This window comes from Marmota flaviventris, chromosome 11 (genome assembly GCF_047511675.1).
Source record: "Marmota flaviventris isolate mMarFla1 chromosome 11, mMarFla1.hap1, whole genome shotgun sequence".
Classification (NCBI taxonomy): Eukaryota; Metazoa; Chordata; class Mammalia; order Rodentia; family Sciuridae; genus Marmota; species Marmota flaviventris.
Genome location: NC_092508.1, coordinates 89,020,346 through 89,040,573, shown reverse-complemented (window position 1 = coordinate 89,040,573; position 20,228 = coordinate 89,020,346). Strand labels below are relative to the sequence as shown.

The 20,228-nt window shown below is 31.6% G+C and overlaps 1 protein-coding gene across 1 annotated transcript in view; it reads right to left on the bottom strand.

Annotated features, from left to right (window-relative positions):
• Positions 1-20,228, bottom strand: part of Lrp1b (LDL receptor related protein 1B) — a 1,514,976-nt gene that overhangs the window by 206,376 nt on the left and 1,288,372 nt on the right. Inside the window, exons 60-62 of the mRNA XM_071619306.1 lie at positions 19,041-19,240; positions 3,612-3,800; positions 2,570-2,718 (exon numbers count right to left, since the gene is read on the bottom strand). Coding sequence (XP_071475407.1) covers positions 2,570-2,718; positions 3,612-3,800; positions 19,041-19,240 — 538 coding nt within the window. The remainder of the gene's footprint in view (positions 1-2,569; positions 2,719-3,611; positions 3,801-19,040; positions 19,241-20,228) is intronic.

Genomic DNA, 20,228 nt, shown 5'->3' with positions numbered 1-20,228 from the left:
ATCTACCTCTCTAAAAATTGTGCTTCTATAAATTGGTTGTTCTCTGAGAAGTTAAAAAGCATAGCTTTTTGTTTTTCCTCATCTGATCAGAAAGGAATCAGAGGTAAATATATACATAAAGCAAACACTTGCAGAGATAACTACTAATGGGTTATCTCCAATGGATTGTATTAGTAGTATTTTTTTCTTAAAGAAAAAAAAATGAAATGATAACATTTTTTAAAGAAGTATGGCTATAAACAGAATTATTTGTTCCACATTTTTTATTTGTTCTGTCTTGCTATATTTTTATACTCATTATTAACACTAATGAAGGTACTTGAAAATTATAAATATTTAGTGTAATTTTTTATATGAATAATATTTTGGAGTTTCCTGAGGTTTTCATTTAACTGACTGATCAGATGTTCTGGGCCTTGGATAAATATAATTATAGTTTTTTACAAAATATTTTGAAAAGTTTTTTTCATTTTACATTTGTGGTAAGGCCAATGCCTTAGTACCTGTGTCTTTCTGTTAGAGATGCTCAACTGTGTTTCAAAATATCTTCTAGTCTACTCTATTTTCAGTTGGCCATTATGGCTTACCATAGTACATTGTGGCTACAGGGGGCATGGTATCTCCCAAGTCAGCACAAATCATGGAGCCTCAGGGATGGGCCTCAACAGACTGACTCAGAGATCTCACCAGAGAAAGGGACCAAAGATTGTTTCAGAACATCTGGAAGTTAAAAATCTGCTAAACTAAATAACATTAATGAGACTTATATTTTAAAATTAAAGTGATATGATTTTGCGCTTAATTAGTTTACGGATGCTATACCTCATAGTGACTTTAATTTTCAGTTCTTTAAAAGGATGTATTTTTTAAAAAAAAAGAAAATACTCAGGGAGTTATAAGTAGAACAACACAGTATGAAGAAAGAAGCCTGTGACCTCTGCATTGAGCTAGACATCAGAACCTCCTGACAGCAGGCCACACCGATTGCACCCATATTCTTCTCAGGGTATTCCAGTAGTTGCTGTAGAGGGCAAGTTGTATAACAACAATTATTATGTACCAGGAACCTTTCCCATTTAATCTTTATAACAAGGGACTGAACATATTATTGCTATTGTTTCAATGTTGCCTCCAAAACTCATATTGAAATTTGTCATTTTATAATATGGGGAGGCAGGACCTTTAAAACATTAGATAAGATCATATGGCTTCAATCTTATGAATAGATTATGTGTTTATCTGTCTGGGGAATGGGTTAGTTTTCCAGGGAGTAGCTTGATTTTGAAGCAAGCAGTCTCACATGTGTCCTCTTGCCATTCCCTCCTGCTGCCCACTCCCACTTGCTTTCACTAGATGAAGCCCTTCCATCTTGAAATTGAAAGCCTCCAAAATTGTGACAGAAATTTTGGTTCTTTATAAATTACCTTGTCTGTGTTATTCTGTTAAATATCAGACTTAATACAATTATCATCCCATTGAAAAGATGAGAAAATTGAGGTACCACAAAGTTAGGTAACAACCCCAGGTGATCCAGCCAGTTTAGAGCAGTCAGGATTATGATCCCTATGAGTTTGGCTTTAATCTGTGCTCTTAGCCACTACAAATGCTGACCCCCGGAAAAGCCAGATATCCTTCATTTTTTATGTGTGATACAGTTCTAATCTGAGAAGTAGGCTGAGTTAGCATTCGCTTCTCTATTTTGAACTTAAACTCTAAGAGAATTAACGCTCTTGACATGAAGCCATGACTAGTAATTGGAAAAACAGCATATTCAAAGCATCAGATTACAAGACTAAACTAATGAAAAAAACAACAACAACAACAACAACAAAAAAAAACAAATTGAGGCTTATTTAACAATTTTATCCCAAACAAGATAGTTATTCAAATGTAGCAAAGTGCCATTTAATAATATTTGTGACTATTGTCTACAATTTGAAAATAATAAAATTAAATTCATCCAACTACCATTATGTACGTAAGTTTTTCTGGAAAATATTTTTTTAAAAATTAAAGTTTGAAAGATGAAATAGAGGTTTCAGAAGGGAACCATTTTAATAATTTTTAATTTTTAAAAATCTGAAGAATTATTCTGTATCTAACTCATCTTTTCCATGTCACCATGTCTGAGGAATGGGAGAGATGTGGAGTAGATTCATAAAATTTGTTTATTTAAACTCCACACACCCTTGTTTACCCTGTGCTTCAATCATCTTGTCTTCTTAAATTATGTGAAATATCTGATGCTTTTACTAGGTCCATTTAAGATTTGAGCATTATTCTGCATGGATCTGTGTAAGAATGGTTTTTATTTTTGTTTGGTTCTTTTTGACCTCCATGTCCTAGTGCTTCCGTAGTTCCATTTTGAAAATATGCATTACATGGTTTCTTTCTCTACTCTGTGATCATTTCTACAAGGTGTAGAATGAACATTCATTCTATTCTAGACAACAACACAAAAAAATAATAACGCTACAAAAATGGTATAAGCACATAAGCAAACTCATCAAAAACATTTATAATAACTTGCCCATATATCCCATGAGATGATTTCCAGACCTCCACTCACCTGACTAGCTGTACAATTGGATAGACAAGTCCTGTTATCAGCTGCAAGATAAAAGTTGGTGGGACATGCACAGGTGTGAGTCTCTCCAGGCGATAGGAGGCACAAATGACTGCAACCACCATTGTTTATCATACAGAGATGTTTTGAGACTACAAATGAGAAATAAACAACAAAATAAAATAATCAAGACAAACTGTATAACATGGGAATAAAGATAAGACTTTTAATCTCCATAACTTAAATTTAAATAAATCTTTGTAAGCAAGAACTCATCAATATTATGAATATGTTTATTATAAATGCTACTCATTGTCCAATAATATTAATTTCATATTAAATACATTTAAAGATTCTTTCTATAAAAACAAGCATATTAGTAGCAAACAAATTTTTCATTAAATAGATACCATTAGCACTGTGGATGAAGACATACATGTTTAAAAATACAAATGTAAAATAAAACAGTGAAACAATGCTTTATAACCAATAGTGTAGGAACTTTGCTTTCTAGCCCAGATATGTATTGTCAATAAAATTATCAAAACTTTTCCCACAAGATCTGATACAATTTCTATTGGAAATACTCTTGAGTAAAATTGATTTGTCATTTTTAGAACCTTAGCGTTCTTATAATTATACATATGTATATATATATAATTATATATGTATGTATATAAGTATATACATGTATATATACATTTCCTTCTATCCAACATTCTAGAAATTACAAATCCTATAAATATGTTGTAAACAAATTGTTTCAAGTATGTAATTTTCACTTTTCTGACTATGTGTTATTGCCATTTCAGCTTAATATGTTTTGAACAAACCAATAATTCTTTGTGCTATTATTGAGCTTCTAATCATATCCCTTAATAGCAGAACTTGATATCAGCTGAATTCATCATATAAAATAACACTAAAATGTATAATCTGGTCATCTTTCTCAAAACAAAATTACACTTAACCTTGAAAGAATAAAAAATGGAATGTTACTGAAAGATGTTGATGCATTTATGGAAATCATGGAAAGAATAATTACCATCAGGTTGTCTATAAGAATGATACACCTGGATATCTGTGATGGCATGCCATGAGTTAATCAGTGAGAGTCTGTCTGCTCCCGAGGTTTTATGGGCACGGCTGAGTGACTTGGTTTTCCCATCAGTCCAGTAGATGTAGTCTTCAAACAATGTTAGTGCAATCACCCCTGGAATATCTTGATTAGGGACTGTAATAGGAGATGGTAAGATTAATGTTCAGTCTTGGAAGACTGCCAGTTAAAATATTCAATACTACATGGGCTGACAGATACAACTGCTACAGAACTTCATGTGAATAATTGCTGTGACAACCTGTCAGGTCTGCAAGGTTCTTTATTACTGGTTAAGAGAATGCAAGAAAGGGCTCAGGAGTTCACTTTGCTCAGATTTAGCTTGGTTCAACCTCTGGGAAGAAAATAAAAATAAACCTGCTCACCATTAGTGGAAGGCTGCTTCACCAGAAACAAAGAGCATCCAACATTTTAAAATTCAAAATTGGGAGAATATATATATCTCCAGTTGTTCTTAAATAAAATCCTAATCTTAAAATCTAAAGGTCATTGACCAATTCTCTTCTACATTTAAAATTATTAAATTAAATATCAAGGATGAAATGTGTCTGCTACCTAGAAATTGACTACTATGAAACTACTATAAATCATTTAAGTCATTGAGGTTTTATAAGCTTTTTTTTTTTTTTACCTGCAAGGTGAGCTAAGGGTAGAAGTGTGGCAGATAACAAAACATTACACAGATTTAAGAGTTGTAAACTCTTTAGTTACAGGTTAAAAATTATAATTATGCCCTCATTATAGGCATGAACAATGAATTGAGCATCACAAAAGTGATTTATATTTCCTTCAAGAGATTACAGGGTCCTATCAGGCAAATAAGATGTAATAAACCCTGTTTCATGTTTTGGGGTTAAATGATTTTACATAGTTTTATAATTTACTTTGTGCTTCCAGTTTCTCAAAACTAAGAAATAATAGAATTCAGAAGATAGAAATTCTCCAATATATAAAAACATTATAATACCTTTTTCTGTATTTTCAAATTTACTTTTTAATATTTCTAAGTGTTTTAATGAAAGATAATCTATGACTCCAGTAATATGTACTTTTTTATTATGTAGATTTTGATAATTGAGAAGGAATGTTTAGATTTGACTGCTCAGTTTCAACTGAATTTGCTGATTTTAGGGATTTGCAGCCTTATTTTCAAAATGCTGAGGAAATTTATTGTAAATCTATTGATTTGTTATGTTTATTATGTCAAATGTGATCAGATAATTCACTATAATTCAGATAAAGTAGACATACAATGAATTAAATGGTAAACCTTTAAATAGATGGTGAATTATTTTATTGACCGTTCTTAACATCTAGCCAGAAATATACCCCAGACTAGATAATATGCATATGATGAAACAAAAACTTAAAATATTCAGATGTGCACACTTGATACATTTTGAATTTGACATAAACATCCAGATGTACACACTTACTCATTTGTGTACTCTTATTAACATGGAGCAAACACTAAAATGATAAGTGGAGTTGGATAGAATGAAAGGAATAGTTTACCATTATGAATCATTTTTAAGCTATTGATACAAATTATTTCCCTCTCTTTTTTATTCTAGATATAAAAATAAATGCCACAAAAAAAATTAACAATTGGGTGGATCATGGGGATGGGTGATCATTATGAGTTTTTAACCCTTATATGTATGTTGGGAAACTGGGAAAAAAATTGTAAAAAATTATGAGGTGCTGAAACATACTGAATTTGTATATCTTTAGATGCAAAGGAAGTAATTTCATCATTAAATATGGGCACAAAAATCAATCATTTCTTTTTAAACTCAGTCCTTGAGAGATTCAATTAATTTCTGTGAAAAATGTAAAATCATTCTAAGAATTTGCCAATTAGCATTTCAAAAATAGCACAGTCTTTGCAACTATTCAGCAATAACTGTAGCTGATATTTATTAAGCACAGGCTTCAGAACTAGTCCAGTGCCTCTCCAAGTGTTTGGAGGTTCTTGTATCATATAAAAAGTATTATCAGGTGCAAATATCAATAGTTTTGAGGTTGAGAATTCTGCACAAGGATATTGACTTTATGTGCCTTAATTCATTTAGTATTTCCCAAAACTCTACTTACTGTAAGATAGTGGACTTCTCTTTGCAATTGAGAAAACCAAAATTTGGAAAACCTAATAAAGGTGAGTCGAAAACATTAGTAAATGAAGGTAGTGGCATTTGAATCTAAGACAGCATCTCTGGCTGCTAGTTTTAATCCCTTCACCATCCTAGCTTAGAAACCCAACTAAGTAGACTACATAAAGTAATGGGAAAATTACATAAACAACCTATTAAACACAGTTTATTTAGTGTCTTGGTTGCAATTGCATTGTTATTTTTTCTAGACATGGGACAATTTATGTACGTAAAAACCCTCCACCCATCAGAAACTCGTGTTATGAAAAAATGATAACTTAAAGGAAATCAGAAAAGTTAATTCTTACTTCAGAAAAATAGTACATAGATGAATGTACCAAGTACGTATAAAAAGTCAGGTTAAAGTGAGGAAAATTAGTCTATTTGCCCAAAGGGACCATCTGTTTGTTTCAACTCCTTGTTTGATGTTGGCAGAGAAGAACAGGACTGATACTAGCAGCTTTGGAATCCCATTCCAGGTCTGCTCATTTGGTAAACATGCTTACTTCCTGAACAACATCAAACACAACCACCAGAGTATTTGTCCTAGAGAAAAACTAAAAATATCAACACGGACAATCCCAGACCCATACATATGACACACCCTGGCTCCATCTGTCCAAGCTCTTTTAATACCACAAGCAACACCAATGGAAATCAGGCAAAACAAAAGAAACCAAAACAAATGAAAATCCTCACATAATGCCGCCCCCCCCCCTCTTTTTTTTTTTTTTTTTTTACTATTTAGCTTATAACTTTAGCAGTATGTTTCATTTCCTCCTTAGGACCTAAATCTCTTCAAGAAGAGTTAATTGACTATCTGCTTAAGTTTCTGTTAAAAAAAAAAAAAAAAAAAAAAAAAAACTTATATTAACTGTTCAATGATAAGTATAAATAAATAAAAGTATTTTCCTTTTTTTAAAATTTTCTATCAACATATGAAGAGTACAATCTACATAGCGATTAAATGAAAAAAATATGTTCTGGGCTAAAATGTCATTTATTTTCATACAAGAAACTTTTCTCATTCTGAAATAATAGAAAGAAAACAAAATAATTGGTTTTGGTTGTCTGTTCATTTTTACGTTACGCACATTTATATATACATGTGATATATGTCTTTATCTACTATGTATGCATGTACTTATGTGTAGCAATATGTCACACATAGAAATACATAACAGCAGCAATACAGATATATTACAACATAGTGTGACAGTAAGTGGAGATGACAAACATGCAGTGTGATGGTTCAAGAGGAATACTGCATAAACTCTAACACTGAGATGTGGCTGATTTTATGGGAATAAGTAAGTAATCAGTGTTTTCTCAAAATGATGATACCTATATTTCTAAGAAAAAATATTACAATGATATTCCCATGTAAGACTCTATTTAGTTAATTAAAAGAAAAATGTGAAGAGTAAATTTAAGGAACCTTTTATTTACAGGTATCCTGGAGACACATGCAAAAAAGAAAATTAGAACTGCTGGGAAAGCTGTAGTTTAACAGCTACTTATCATATATATAAAGCCTATTTTAAAGCTGCTTACTGTAGTTATGCCTCTGCTCTATGTAACAGCATTATTTATTGTACTGTTTCGAGCATTTTACTCAAGCACTAGTTTCCTAATTTTCATCTCATAGACTGTATATGTCAGAAGAAGGGAGTTGATATTTGGCAAAATCATCATATCATCATCATCATCATCATCAAGGAAATATTCTCTTGTGGAGTTTCTCCCTTTTAGTCAGGTTGGCTGGCATCCTGCTAAGGCTTCATGGTTAATGTGACAGACAGAAGAGGGGGTAACCCAGAGCATGCTATTTTCCGAAGTGCTGCCTCTAAACCAGAGACAGCCTATCTGAATACGCCTGATGAGTCATTTCTTTGAATAGTATTTATCATGCCAAATAAGTACCTTCCTGGATAACCTCATTCTAATTTTACATTTTCACTAATATAGAGCAAAAGTGTACAAGAACCAGAGGTCTCATCTTTTGTTGAGTTGAAATTTCATTGTGTTATAGAAGGGCATAATACTGGGCTACCAACAGAAGGGACATGAATTTGCACAGTGGATTAGTACTTATACATTTTATTAGTGATATCCATTTTTTTCTCCAATTTCTCTTCCAAGGTTTATGTTTAGGATCCAAGTGATATTTCCAAATAATGATTTATGGCCAGTGATTACTGGAATTTATTACTTAAAATGTCTATAAAGACTTTCCAATACTTTCAAATGTAAAACATATAATTTAAAGAATGCAAACATTATATTCTATAATTATTTTTATGGTGAAATAAAGATAAAGAAATAACTAGAGTGTAGAATTGATTTGTTATGAGTTGTTACATTGTATTTGGAAGAAAATACTTAAACAAATTGTGATACTTTATGGTCAAACTGAACTTTGATATAAAATTGACAATGAAAGATTAATCTCCCAAGACTTTAAAATTAACAAGACCACCAATTTAAACATTAATTTTTTTTCTACTTTGTAAAATATATTTTAAGACTTCAATTTTTTTCATTCTTGATGCCCTTACCCCAATAAAAGTTCATATATTCTCAAAATCAAAAACTATTTGAATTTTTCTCCTTTAAACAAGCATTCTACCTATGAGTTTGTTGTTTGTTGTTTTTCTTTTTTTGTTTATTTCTTTTTTGCACATGTCAGGCAAGGGTTCTATGGCTATCTTATATCATCAGCCCTTTTCTCCTTGTTTTGAATATCTTCAGTCTCTTTTGAACAAGTCACAGTTCCAGCAATAAACAGAAAACACACCTTCAAATGATAATTGAAAAATTTAATATTGAAATTATTTATAGAGGTATGGTCCTATCTAAAGGACCAATTACAGATTATTTTTCCTAGATCTTTTGCCAGAACCTGGTGAAAAAAATGTAGCTGAGAGAAAAAAGTCACTCAACAAGAAGAGTAGCCATTGGTGGACGAACTCAGTCATTGCTAAATCACTGTGGTTGGGCTGGAAGGAAAGGGGGTGGAATAACATTGAAATATCCCCTTTGTCCACCACCTAATGTTCTGCCAGTGCATCCCACAGAATAAAGTCTACTTAAGACCAGAAGGGAAAAGAGCCTGGGTGATGTAAATCATAGCAACCAGCCTTCCAGCACCTGGAACAGGGCAAAAGAAGCAAAGATGGGAAAATAAGATTCCCTGCAATTAAAATTCCTTATATTTTTTTATGTTGCATATCCCCGCCCCCGCCCCCCCATAGATCAAAGCCATCAATGACACCATTCCCTTGGCAATATGGTACAAATGATTTAGCCTGACTAGAGCACCTACTGTCTTCAGAAAAGACTTAGAGCACCTTTGTTTTGAGAGAACCTATCACTAACATTTTTCCCTGATATGCTTACAAAAGGATAATAGCACACATAAATAGGGAAGCTGGGCGTGACTAAAATAGCAAAACACACACACACACACACACACACACACACACAAAAAAAAAAAAACATAAAATGAATACATGAAACAAAGAAAAACAACCATCACTGAAGAAAACAAGGTGAGATTAAATGAAGACTATAAAACTCTATAGGCTAGGACAAAACTGCAAAGGCTTAGACTGTGGTAACAAAGTGGGTCATCATGCCAGAGAAAATGGAAGACAGAGGTCAGTAGGTGGAAGAGAGTGGTCAGTGGATGTGGGTGGATAATGGTCTCTCATTTACAAAAAAACAACAGAGTAGAGTGGGTGGGTGGGAAAATAGCCAGGGTATACTAATCTTCAGAGAATGACTGCTGAGCCAGTAGCTTTAGTTACAAACACCACAACAAAACAGTGTGCTTTATGTAATCTCAGAGCCAAGGACATCTGTTCTTTGTCAGTAATTATGTCCCCTTCAGCTTTGCTTGCAGATTTTTTTTAAATAATTTTTTCCTCTGAACCATCAACAGTAAGCTACAAGATGTTGCATTTATTGTTATCCTCTATAGCCATTTTGCCTGCCTACTCTAATGCAATTGTGCTTAATGGTAATGAGTAGTACCAAAAATAGATTTTCAGGCAAATGGATTCAAAATTCATTGTTTAAAATGAATAGCAGTATTAAGAGATGACAGGAACACTCATAATAGATAATATTTCCAAATATTTTTATAGACTATTGAAAAGATATTTTTCCAATAAAAAAATCATGGTTCTTCAATGTCGTGCTAGGGAAGAAAAACAATGTTCTTTCATTCAATATACATCATATGGCATAGCTGATCTAAGCTAATACCACCTATTACAAGAGACTGCCTTTTCTATATTGATACTTGATCAAAGGACCAAACTAAAGTCGTGTGTCTCTCTATAGTGTGGTAATTTGTATTACCGCATTACTATTTTTTGAAATGCATCACTTTTATGAAGGCAATATTAAAAATGAATACAGTATTTAAGTCACTATTAAAAAGGCCTAAGTAATTCATGCTCCATATTTTTGTGACATTTCTTGCATCATTTTGTCCACCTTCTCACCTCAAATAATATATACTTTCTATGTCATCTAGAAATATTAGTGTTATCACAACTCAGTTCTTCCCTCCATCTCACCTATTTTTAAATTAACACAGTAGGAAGTCAGATGTGGCTATTTCAATAATTTAACATCTAAAAGGAATAATGCTGTTAATGAATGTGGACTTAGGTGAAGTTATATGAAGTGTTTAGAGCAGACTGTGAAAATGAATTCTGAGAACTAGACTTTTCCTGGAAATATCATCTCTTGAAATGACATTGCTTTCCATTCTTTGAAGTAAGCAAAGCAACACTTTTTGATGCACTGTGTAAAGGGATATTTCTGTTACTGTGAAATTTTGAGGGCCTTTCTATTGCTGATACCAACCTTCACAAGCTCTTGGAAATATGTTTTCTGAGCCTGGCTTTCAGTATATATCATAAGTATAAGATTTATGATATTCTACACACATGTGCCTTAGGAATATCTTTGTTAAGAAAATCCTAAAGAAAACTGAAGATGATAAAGAGTACTTTGTCATTGAACAGATACCAAGTACAGGCATTTACATGAATGCAGCATCCGGCCTTCTAACATTTGTGCAAATAAATATGCTTGTAGGATAAAAGCAGAGAGGAGTGTAATACATTACAAGCAAATGAGTTCTAGGGAGTCTTAGCTATAAATAGGGGTAAGTAATGGAATTGATAGGCTATCCTTCTCTGCTCCAGTTTCAACCTCAGTCAATTCACATTAAGAAATGTATAGAAGCCCTATTCTGTGCAAAAGAGCATTGACCGATAGTGTAGCAAAGGAATTACCTAGATTGGGGAGTAACTGGACCTGAGGTGAGTCTACTGATCCCCAATCTACTCCTCCTGTGTGCATATTACAATATCTCATATTTGAGATAGATGAGGTTGCTAAAAGTGATTGAAAATTCAAAGTAGGATAATGTTTTAAATGTCCCCATATTAAAAAGTATATCAAACACATATGACATTAGCAAAAATAAAGTATAATCTATTTAAACACACATGAAATTTAATGTAGCATGTCCTATTCAAGGGACAAATCTGAAAGACATGATTCACACTGAAATTCTGAGACTTTTTAGAAATAGCAGTTAATTTCAATTTATTTTCCTGGTTCAGGAACACTTCTATAGTAACTGAATTGTATTTTGCTTCCTTTCATTAATTTTTATTGTATTGTAAACAGTAGCACATCAACACTGTTGGCATAAAATAGCCTGTGAAGTCTACTGTTTGTAATGGACTGTGAATGATAGGGATATTTTTTCAAAAGTACTGAAATGCAAAATCTTACCAAGTATGAAACACTCTAGAATATTATAAAATAGTAGGGGGCTGCTCATTAGGTTTCTTCTCTTTCTTAGCGAGCTTTGGTGGATATTTAAATTTTCTAAAGACTCCAATGCAACAGCTATTAAGTTTCAAGAGGTACAAAAGAAAATCATCCCCCCTTTGTTTTCTTTCCTCCTTTTTTTTTTTTTCCACGTCAGAAGAGAACCTTTTAAATGTATTTTATGCCATTTCACCAGTGGCATGCTGAGATCTGGATTCCTTTTCCAACATTAATAAGACTATCACTGCATGGGTTATGATTTAGATTTTTAAATCCAAACACATTACTACTCCCTCACAACATAAACTGAATTCCCCAGAGCAACATACTAACAATAGAGTTAGACTACAATACTGCCACTTTAATATTTAGAATCTTCAGGTCTAGGGATATAGATGTAGTTATTCTCTAAATGAAGAGTTCCAGTAACATAAGTGCATGGAATTTTATACAGTTTGTCCAAAGTACAACAGACACTTCAATGATAGTCTATAACTTACTGTCATACCCAAACATTACTCTTCAGAGAAATCAGCAGTTATGACTATAAATTTTTCCAGTATGTTGTATAAGCTATGTAAACAACCAAGATATTTAATATAAGATTAAACCACGTAGTGATATGCTGAAAGGTACTTTGGAAAAAATTTCTGCGGAACACATAAACTTAGAATCTCAAATTTTAAAATAACTTTGTCTTAGCTTACTCTTATATTTTTACTTTTCAGAAAGTATTTTCAGCCTTTGTCAAGACACTGTCTGATCTTAAGTTCAATGGTACCAAAAAAAAAAAAAAAAAAAAACCTAAGAATCACATATGATTTTTTTTTTACTTTGACATAATTAGAATGAAATTTCCATCTAAATAGAATTTCTCACATTTAATTTTATTTTAAATAAATGATGTCATACTTAATTAAATGGAAAACAGAACGTCTAAGCTAAGATAAATATGCAGAATTATTGCTAAATTTTTTTAGGAGATACTTGTAAGTTGTGTTGTATAGACAGACAAATCATTTGAAAAAAAAAAAAAAAAACAAAAACTGTACATTTGGGAATACCCAAAATCAATAACAAGAGATCTCAAATGTCACAGATTCTGTAATATGAAATTCAAAATAAGTATTAAACATTTGTCTACCTTCAGGAGATGTAGTTACTAGGAAATAGCAAATTGCAATATCAAACTACTCCACTAAAGCAGGGTCTCAATGGTGGTACCCCCCGCCCATTTATTTGAAATGTGAATGCCCAATGTAATAGTTTATAAGGTGGTCTTTGGGAAGTGATCAAGTCATGATGACTTCACCTCCATAGGTGGGATTATAAAAAAGAGACTAGAGAGCTGCCTTTCTCTTCCACCATGTGGGGACAAGCAAGCAGGTGCCACTTGGGAAGCAGTGAGAGTCCTCACTAACCTTTGTTCTTGGACCTTTAGTCTCCAGAACAGAGGCGATGATTTTTTGTTATTGTTGTTTATAAATTGAACAGGTATTTCATTATAGAAGCGAAATCAAACTAAGATGCAGGGAATAGGTTTCTAAGCAACTTTATCATTCTCCACAGAGAAATGAAAAAAAAAAAAAAAGGCTTCGCAAAATATATTGATTCTTTTATAATCATATGTTCTGGTTGCTGAAATTAGTAGACATTTGATTGTTTCTCATATATGCAATTTATGTTCACTATTAAAAACAACTTGAAAGCATTCAAGTGGACACACCTGTATTTGTCTAAGTGTGAACTTATGTTCTAGCACATTTTATTAGAGACTGTAACCCGTGGACATCACATTTTCACTTATCTGTTCAAAAACATGGACCATGAATCATGAAAGTGATGCAAGCGTTGGAGTCAGATCATTATGGGTTAAAATTCTGATTAACTTGATTACTAGTTTTTTGGCTTTTGTTAAAATATTTAATTTCTTTGAACCCATTTCCTTGATGTAAAATGGCTTTCATGGCAATTATTTTGCAGAATTGGAAGATGGGGTGATTTAAAAAGCGAACACTGCATTACACAAAGTCCTTTAGACATGGTAGAATTCTAATAAAAATAATGAGTATGAGTATGGTTCTTGCTCTTTCAACCCCAGGAGCAGACCAAGAAAATGGCCATTGAAAACCTAAATAAAAAAAAAAAAAACAGTGTGTGCCAAACATCTAGTAAAATGTGATGCTCAAGTATGTTTTTACCAAGAAGTTCTGATGTGCTATTGTATAGTGGTGTAATTATAGGTAATTATAACAAATTGTTTATTTTAAAGACCTGTAAGAAAGCATTTGGAATTTTCATTATAAAGAAATGATGAATGTTTGAGAAGACAGTTTCATTTAACCTGATTTAAACATTACACAATGTATACACAATGGAAATATCAAGTTATCCCATTAATATGCACAAATTCTGTTTTATGTATCAGTTAAAAATAAATTTAATTTTAAAAAGAGAATACTCACTAATTTGATGGGTTCACAAGGGTTAAAAGATGTTAATAACTGTTATGATAATACTCAGGGAGAACTAACTAGGGCTTGAATTGGAAATTTGAGAGTCTCATCAAGGCTAAATTAAAAAGCACCTAATTATCATAGATTTCCAAATTCCCTCAGGCTTAAATTGAAGACGAATCTGAGATTAAAATTTGGAAGTTTGGCAAAGATTCTGAAAGTGTTGTTTGACTCACCTAATTGGAGGCTTCATTTATTGTTCTAAAATTCCCTTTGATGCCATTTTTCCCAACACTCTTATTTCAATAGATTAGGAAACTGAGGCTTGTGGAAATTACCTACACTGTTCAGGGTACAGAAGCTAGGGAGCAGTTGATCCTATCCCAAATGCACTCTCATCTTAGGATTCCCAAACTTTAAAATCCCTGAAAGGTTTTTTTCTCCACCTTTAACTTAAAGATCTGTACTTCAGCAAAGTTTTATTTCTTCTTATTCAAAATAAAAGCCTAAAATTCCCTGAGGAATTATCTGTGAATGTGGGCAGTAAAGACTCAGACCCAAAGATACAGACATATAACAGACATACAAAATAGTATTATTCACATATTTAGAATCATATTAAGAAGTATTCTAGAATAGTTCTTAATATGATTATATATCTATAGATATATCTATCTATCTATCTATATATATATATATATATATATATATATATATCTGGCAAGAATCTTCAAATTGCAAGTCTCTCAATAGGACTATTTTGTGTTTCAAGAAAAGGAGAAGGACAGAGTTTCACTTGTCTGCATTCTTTCTTCTAGGTAAATTATTAGGTGTTCTGAAATGCATTTTAAGGAAAGCTACAATAGAGCATGGTTTTTAACCACATCTTTAGAATGGCTGTCTTCCTGATCCTGCTATTAAAATTAATGCACATCTTGGACTAGGGTTGCAGCTCAGTGTTAGAGAGGATGCCTTGCATGTCTGAGGCCCTGGGTTCAATTCCCTCTGACAAAACAAGCAAACAAACAAACAAAAAAGAAGTCTCTCAGCAAAACAGTTTTAAGATTCAGTAAGAACATTTAAGTTGGGCTCACATTAGTACATTTAATTCTTTAAAAATATATGAATATATATGAAACTAATAGTTATAAAAATGGCAATTCTTTTCCCCATAAGTGAATAATTCTGCAAATCATTCACGTATTATTTACAAATCAGCTCCCAATAGTTCTACTATTTTATCTTACAGATCTCTCCAATTTTTTCTTCTAAATTACTATTGAATCTAACACTGTATCCCTAGTCCCACAGCTATAATGACTTCAAGCATTTTCTCCTAAAATATTTTAACAGTCTCTAAATTGGTTGCCCTTCCAGGGTCTTTTATTTTCCATGCTGTTGTCAAATCTAATAACAGCACTCTGTCAGCTAAACACCATCAATGGCTCCCTATGACCCAAAGGATAAATTCCAAATTACATAGCACACAAAGCTTGTCACAATCTGGCCCCAATTTGCTCTTGTTCATCTAGTGTCATTATCTCCCTCTTATATGACTTCCAGTCATAGCCAAATTGTGTAAACCCCATGCTGTTTCAAGACCCTATTACATCTTTGCACATACCATTCTCTCTGTGTGAAGAATCCCTTCTTCTTTTTCCTATAAAGGAAATTTTACTAAACCTCTCAGACTGCTCACTTAAACAAGGCCTTCCCTACTCCTGTCTGCATTTCACAATGTTTTGCATATATTTCTACCTCCAATATAATTTATGTCTTTACCTGAGTATCACTTTTTCCCCACTGAACTTTGTTTTGAAGACAGAAATTTATTTGTCTTTCAAAATCCAAGGCATAGAATAATGCATGGAACAGAAAGACAGGTGAGTAAATGTTGAATGAATGAAGAAGGAATGAATGAATAGGGAAAGCAACAAAAAAAAAAATCAGAAAAAAAAGTTTAAAAATGAGCCAATGAGCATGTAATTTAAAAGAAGCTACCTGATGTAATAATCCAGTAGCATGTATCATACTGCATTGCATTGTCATAATATTACTATTATATCACCTTACTTTATATTTTAGTGAAATACAATAGAATAGGAATTAGGTAGAGAGTCATGTGACTAAGAGTCTGCCCTCATGCTCCTAAACTAGCAACATTCCAAACTAATGCATGTGAACTTTTTCTTCTTCTTCTTTTTTGGCTTAATTTTACAATGTTGTATTTGTATTTGGTAGGAAGATGAGTTGGAGTAGAGGATATAGCAGAAGAAGAGAAACAGAAATTCACAAGTAAACTTTAAGACATTATCTACATTGGATATAATCTAATATTTTATGGCATAGAACTTAGAAACTTCAGAGTTTCTTAGGTTGGGTACATGATAATAAATGATAACAAATAATACTTCATTTACTGTATGGAATTACTGTATTGTTAAATAAGAATGTATTTGATAATAAGTCCATTTAAAATCATAAAATTTTATTCAAGGGTTAACTTTTTTCCACTATTAAAATGTGGCTTATGAAAAAGAGTCATTGTTCTGAAATTTCTCACTCTTCATATTCTCAAATTACTTTCATGAGTAACATGTACATTCTTCTGGCTAACTTGGATTGCAATTTTAACAAAACTAAAATAAGTGAGAACAATAATACTGGTCTTAACAAGAGAAAAAAAGAGGTCAGTGACCAAAGTAACATAAAAGTTATTGATATAAAAATCTCATTTTCCACCTACAAATATGCATAGCATCCTCTTTTGTTTATGTGACAAATGCAAAGAGTAGAATAATCCAGTTCCTTTTTTACGAATATGGCAAATGAAGGTCTCTTTCATTCATTGGCTGTGAAGTTGGCATAATTCAGGGTAGCTACATTTAGCACCTCATTACTAACTACCAGCTAATTATTGGCCTGTGTACTTAGGTATTGGCAGATGCCTGACAAGGAACTTAATGAATTTTTCATTAGTCTTTCTGTGAGAAGCTTCAGAAGAAAATATTTCTGAAGGAAAAATTCTCTTACTTTCCTTTTCTCCCCTTTTGAGCCTCAAGATATTTTCTAAATCAAGTTTTAAAAAATAACATTAAGCTGGATTATTTTTCAGCCAAATAATTTGTTCCTTAATACATTATGTACAATTTCTGATATCAAGTTCTTCTACCTGAAGACATTACCATGACTGAAGGATACTTTGTTCATATGCATTTAATTTTGTATTGTTTTTCAGAAGATTAGTTGCCTATACATTGTACACTTTTAAAACAATAACCAGAGGGTGTAATCCATAGTTTTTAATGAACCTAGCATTTTTAAGTAGTTTTTGATACACAAACATAAAAGGCTCAACTAAAATATACTTAAGTATTTTATACTATGGTATATTTTTAAACATTTACCTATGAAACAAAAATTTCTGTAATTTTGTTGTATAGTTAAAATTTAACTCAAATTAATACATTTGCAACAACCTTGTGTTCTTTATGAATGCTAAAATTGCGCAGGTTCATGGTTATATAGTTAACTGCCACAAAAAAAGTTTTTCAATTATATCTTCTGAGAGTTACGCAGAACATTTCATTTGATTTTTTGGGTGAGATTTAACTTCTGACGCAAAGTGTGATTTTGATTTTTCAATATTACTTTTGCTTTAATTAAAATCCTAAAGTAATCTCGAATTCTTCACTCAAATTGCATTTTTATGAATATTTTATCTCTATAATTGGAATGTCAACACTTAAATAAATGATTCATCGAAATATACTCATCATACCTCAATGCTCTTCTCCTTAAGAAAGCATCTTTAAAAACTTTGTTGGCATTTTTTATTTAAAAGGATGTATTTGATTACATATCAACTCAGAGAAATTAAGGTAAAATTCAAAGTGGTGTGGCCTCAGCACCATTTACATTTCTTTGTTTGTTTATTTGCTTTTTCCTTTTGAAACTCAGGGTCTTCATACTTCTCAGGACTTCACACTGGAATGTTTTCATGGTCTCAACTGAATTTTGACAAAAAGCTTTTCTTCTTTCCTTAGCCCTCCTTTAGGAGTTCTTTGATAATCTTAATACCAGAGAAGAAATCAATCTGTTGGGATAGGCCATTCTAACAGGTTGACTTTAATTGGGAATACTCTGTAGAAGATATATTTTATGCAATATTTAGAAATGAAAACACTTGACAGTAAAAGGGAAATTAGGTCACCAAAAATAATAAAGAATCATTTTACTTCTTTATTCAGTAAAAATATAAGCTTAAAAAGCTTGTGCATTTAAAATATTTGAGGGTAATTTGGATCCTTTGTAGTTTCTACTATATCCATATCATATTTATCCATATTTCATTTATTGTCTAATATATAGACATGAATGCTGTGAAAATACTTTGTGTGCAACCAGAGACTTGAAAATTTGTGCTCTATATTTATGATATGAAATGAATGGCATTCTTCCATCATATATAACAAATTAGAATACATAAATAATTTTTTTAAAAATTATATTTACTCAGGTTTTAAAAGGAAAACTGATATTCTATCAGATTGCAGTAATAACTTCATATTTAGAAGTAAATATTCTGTTATTCCAAATCAGCTAGGATACATGAATATATTAATTTATAAAATTAGCACCTATTTACTATAAATTTAGGAAAAAATAATTTGAAAAAGCATGAAGTATCAAAATTGTTTATGTATAAATTATGTAACTTCTGATAAATATATATAATTCTAATTTATTTATGCTTTCATAAACAATTATAATAATGAAACCTTAAATTAAGAAATGTATTTGATGGGAGAAAGCATATAAATGAAATACATATTTCTAAAGAAACATTTTATGCACTGGTAAAATAATGACTCATGTATTCTGCCAACCTTTGTGTCTATGAGATCCATCCATGTTGCTAAATTCAATGTGGTTTTCATCAGCCCAGTAGAGTCTTTGGTTGACATAATCTATTGTTAGTGCCATAGGTCTAGCAATCTTTGTTTCTATGACAACACTTTGATTGGTCCCATCCATTCCGACTCTGCCAATGTGAGGATATTCACAGCAGTCAATCCAATACAAATACCTAGGAAAGAAAATCAATAGCCATTTTGTTTACAGCACTCTGGAAGTAAAACATCACATGATATTTCACTTTTTTTTTTTTGCTCTGTTATTCCTAAATTAATTTTTGGTATCTCTCTGAATTATAGGTCTCACAGAAATCCTTCAATGTAAATTTTTTCTTGTGAATTTTTAAACTAATCACATAGAATGGTTTAAAATATTCACTCAATTTATACATTTCCTTTAAAAAATTATATAAAGAATAAGATATTTTACAAGTGTTAATATATTATAGATGTCCCAAAGTAACAAATGTACATTTCAAAAAGACATCTACAACATTGGAGAAATTTCTATCTATATCTGTGTTTACTTCTATGTTTGTATGTATGTATATATATATATTCACCAATCTGTTACTTTGGTTTCTCATAGGTGAAAAATTCAAAAAGCCAATAGAAGGATGCATTTCATTTATTTGAATATGCATTGTCAATGTGGTAGCCCCTAGCCAGTGACTGTTAAAGTTTAAACTGTACTTAATTAAATAAACTATATTGTATCAAATAATATCTAATGAACTAGATTCTTCCTCATGCTAGGTATATATTATATGTCCAATGACCATGCATATATGTGGGTATTCTATATAATGGCAAAGATGAAGAGCATGCCTATCACCACAGAAAGTTCTATAGGAGAACACTGATTTTAATTATGCTATTACAAGTTGCACAGTAGGACATTCCACACATGGCAGGGGCAATAAAGTAAAAGTAATATTAATATTATTGATACTAACTAGGATAAGTTAAATATAAATATTGTATTCCATAAAATACAAATAGCTGACATATCACCTAGAAATTTCATTGTTTTTCAGCTTTTCCCTCAAGGTAAGAAAAGTCACTCTATTTGATTATATAGGATACATTTCATTATCTTTATAATCGAAGATTTGAATTAAAAGACTTTTTATGTCTTTTTCATATTCAAACTTGAAATTT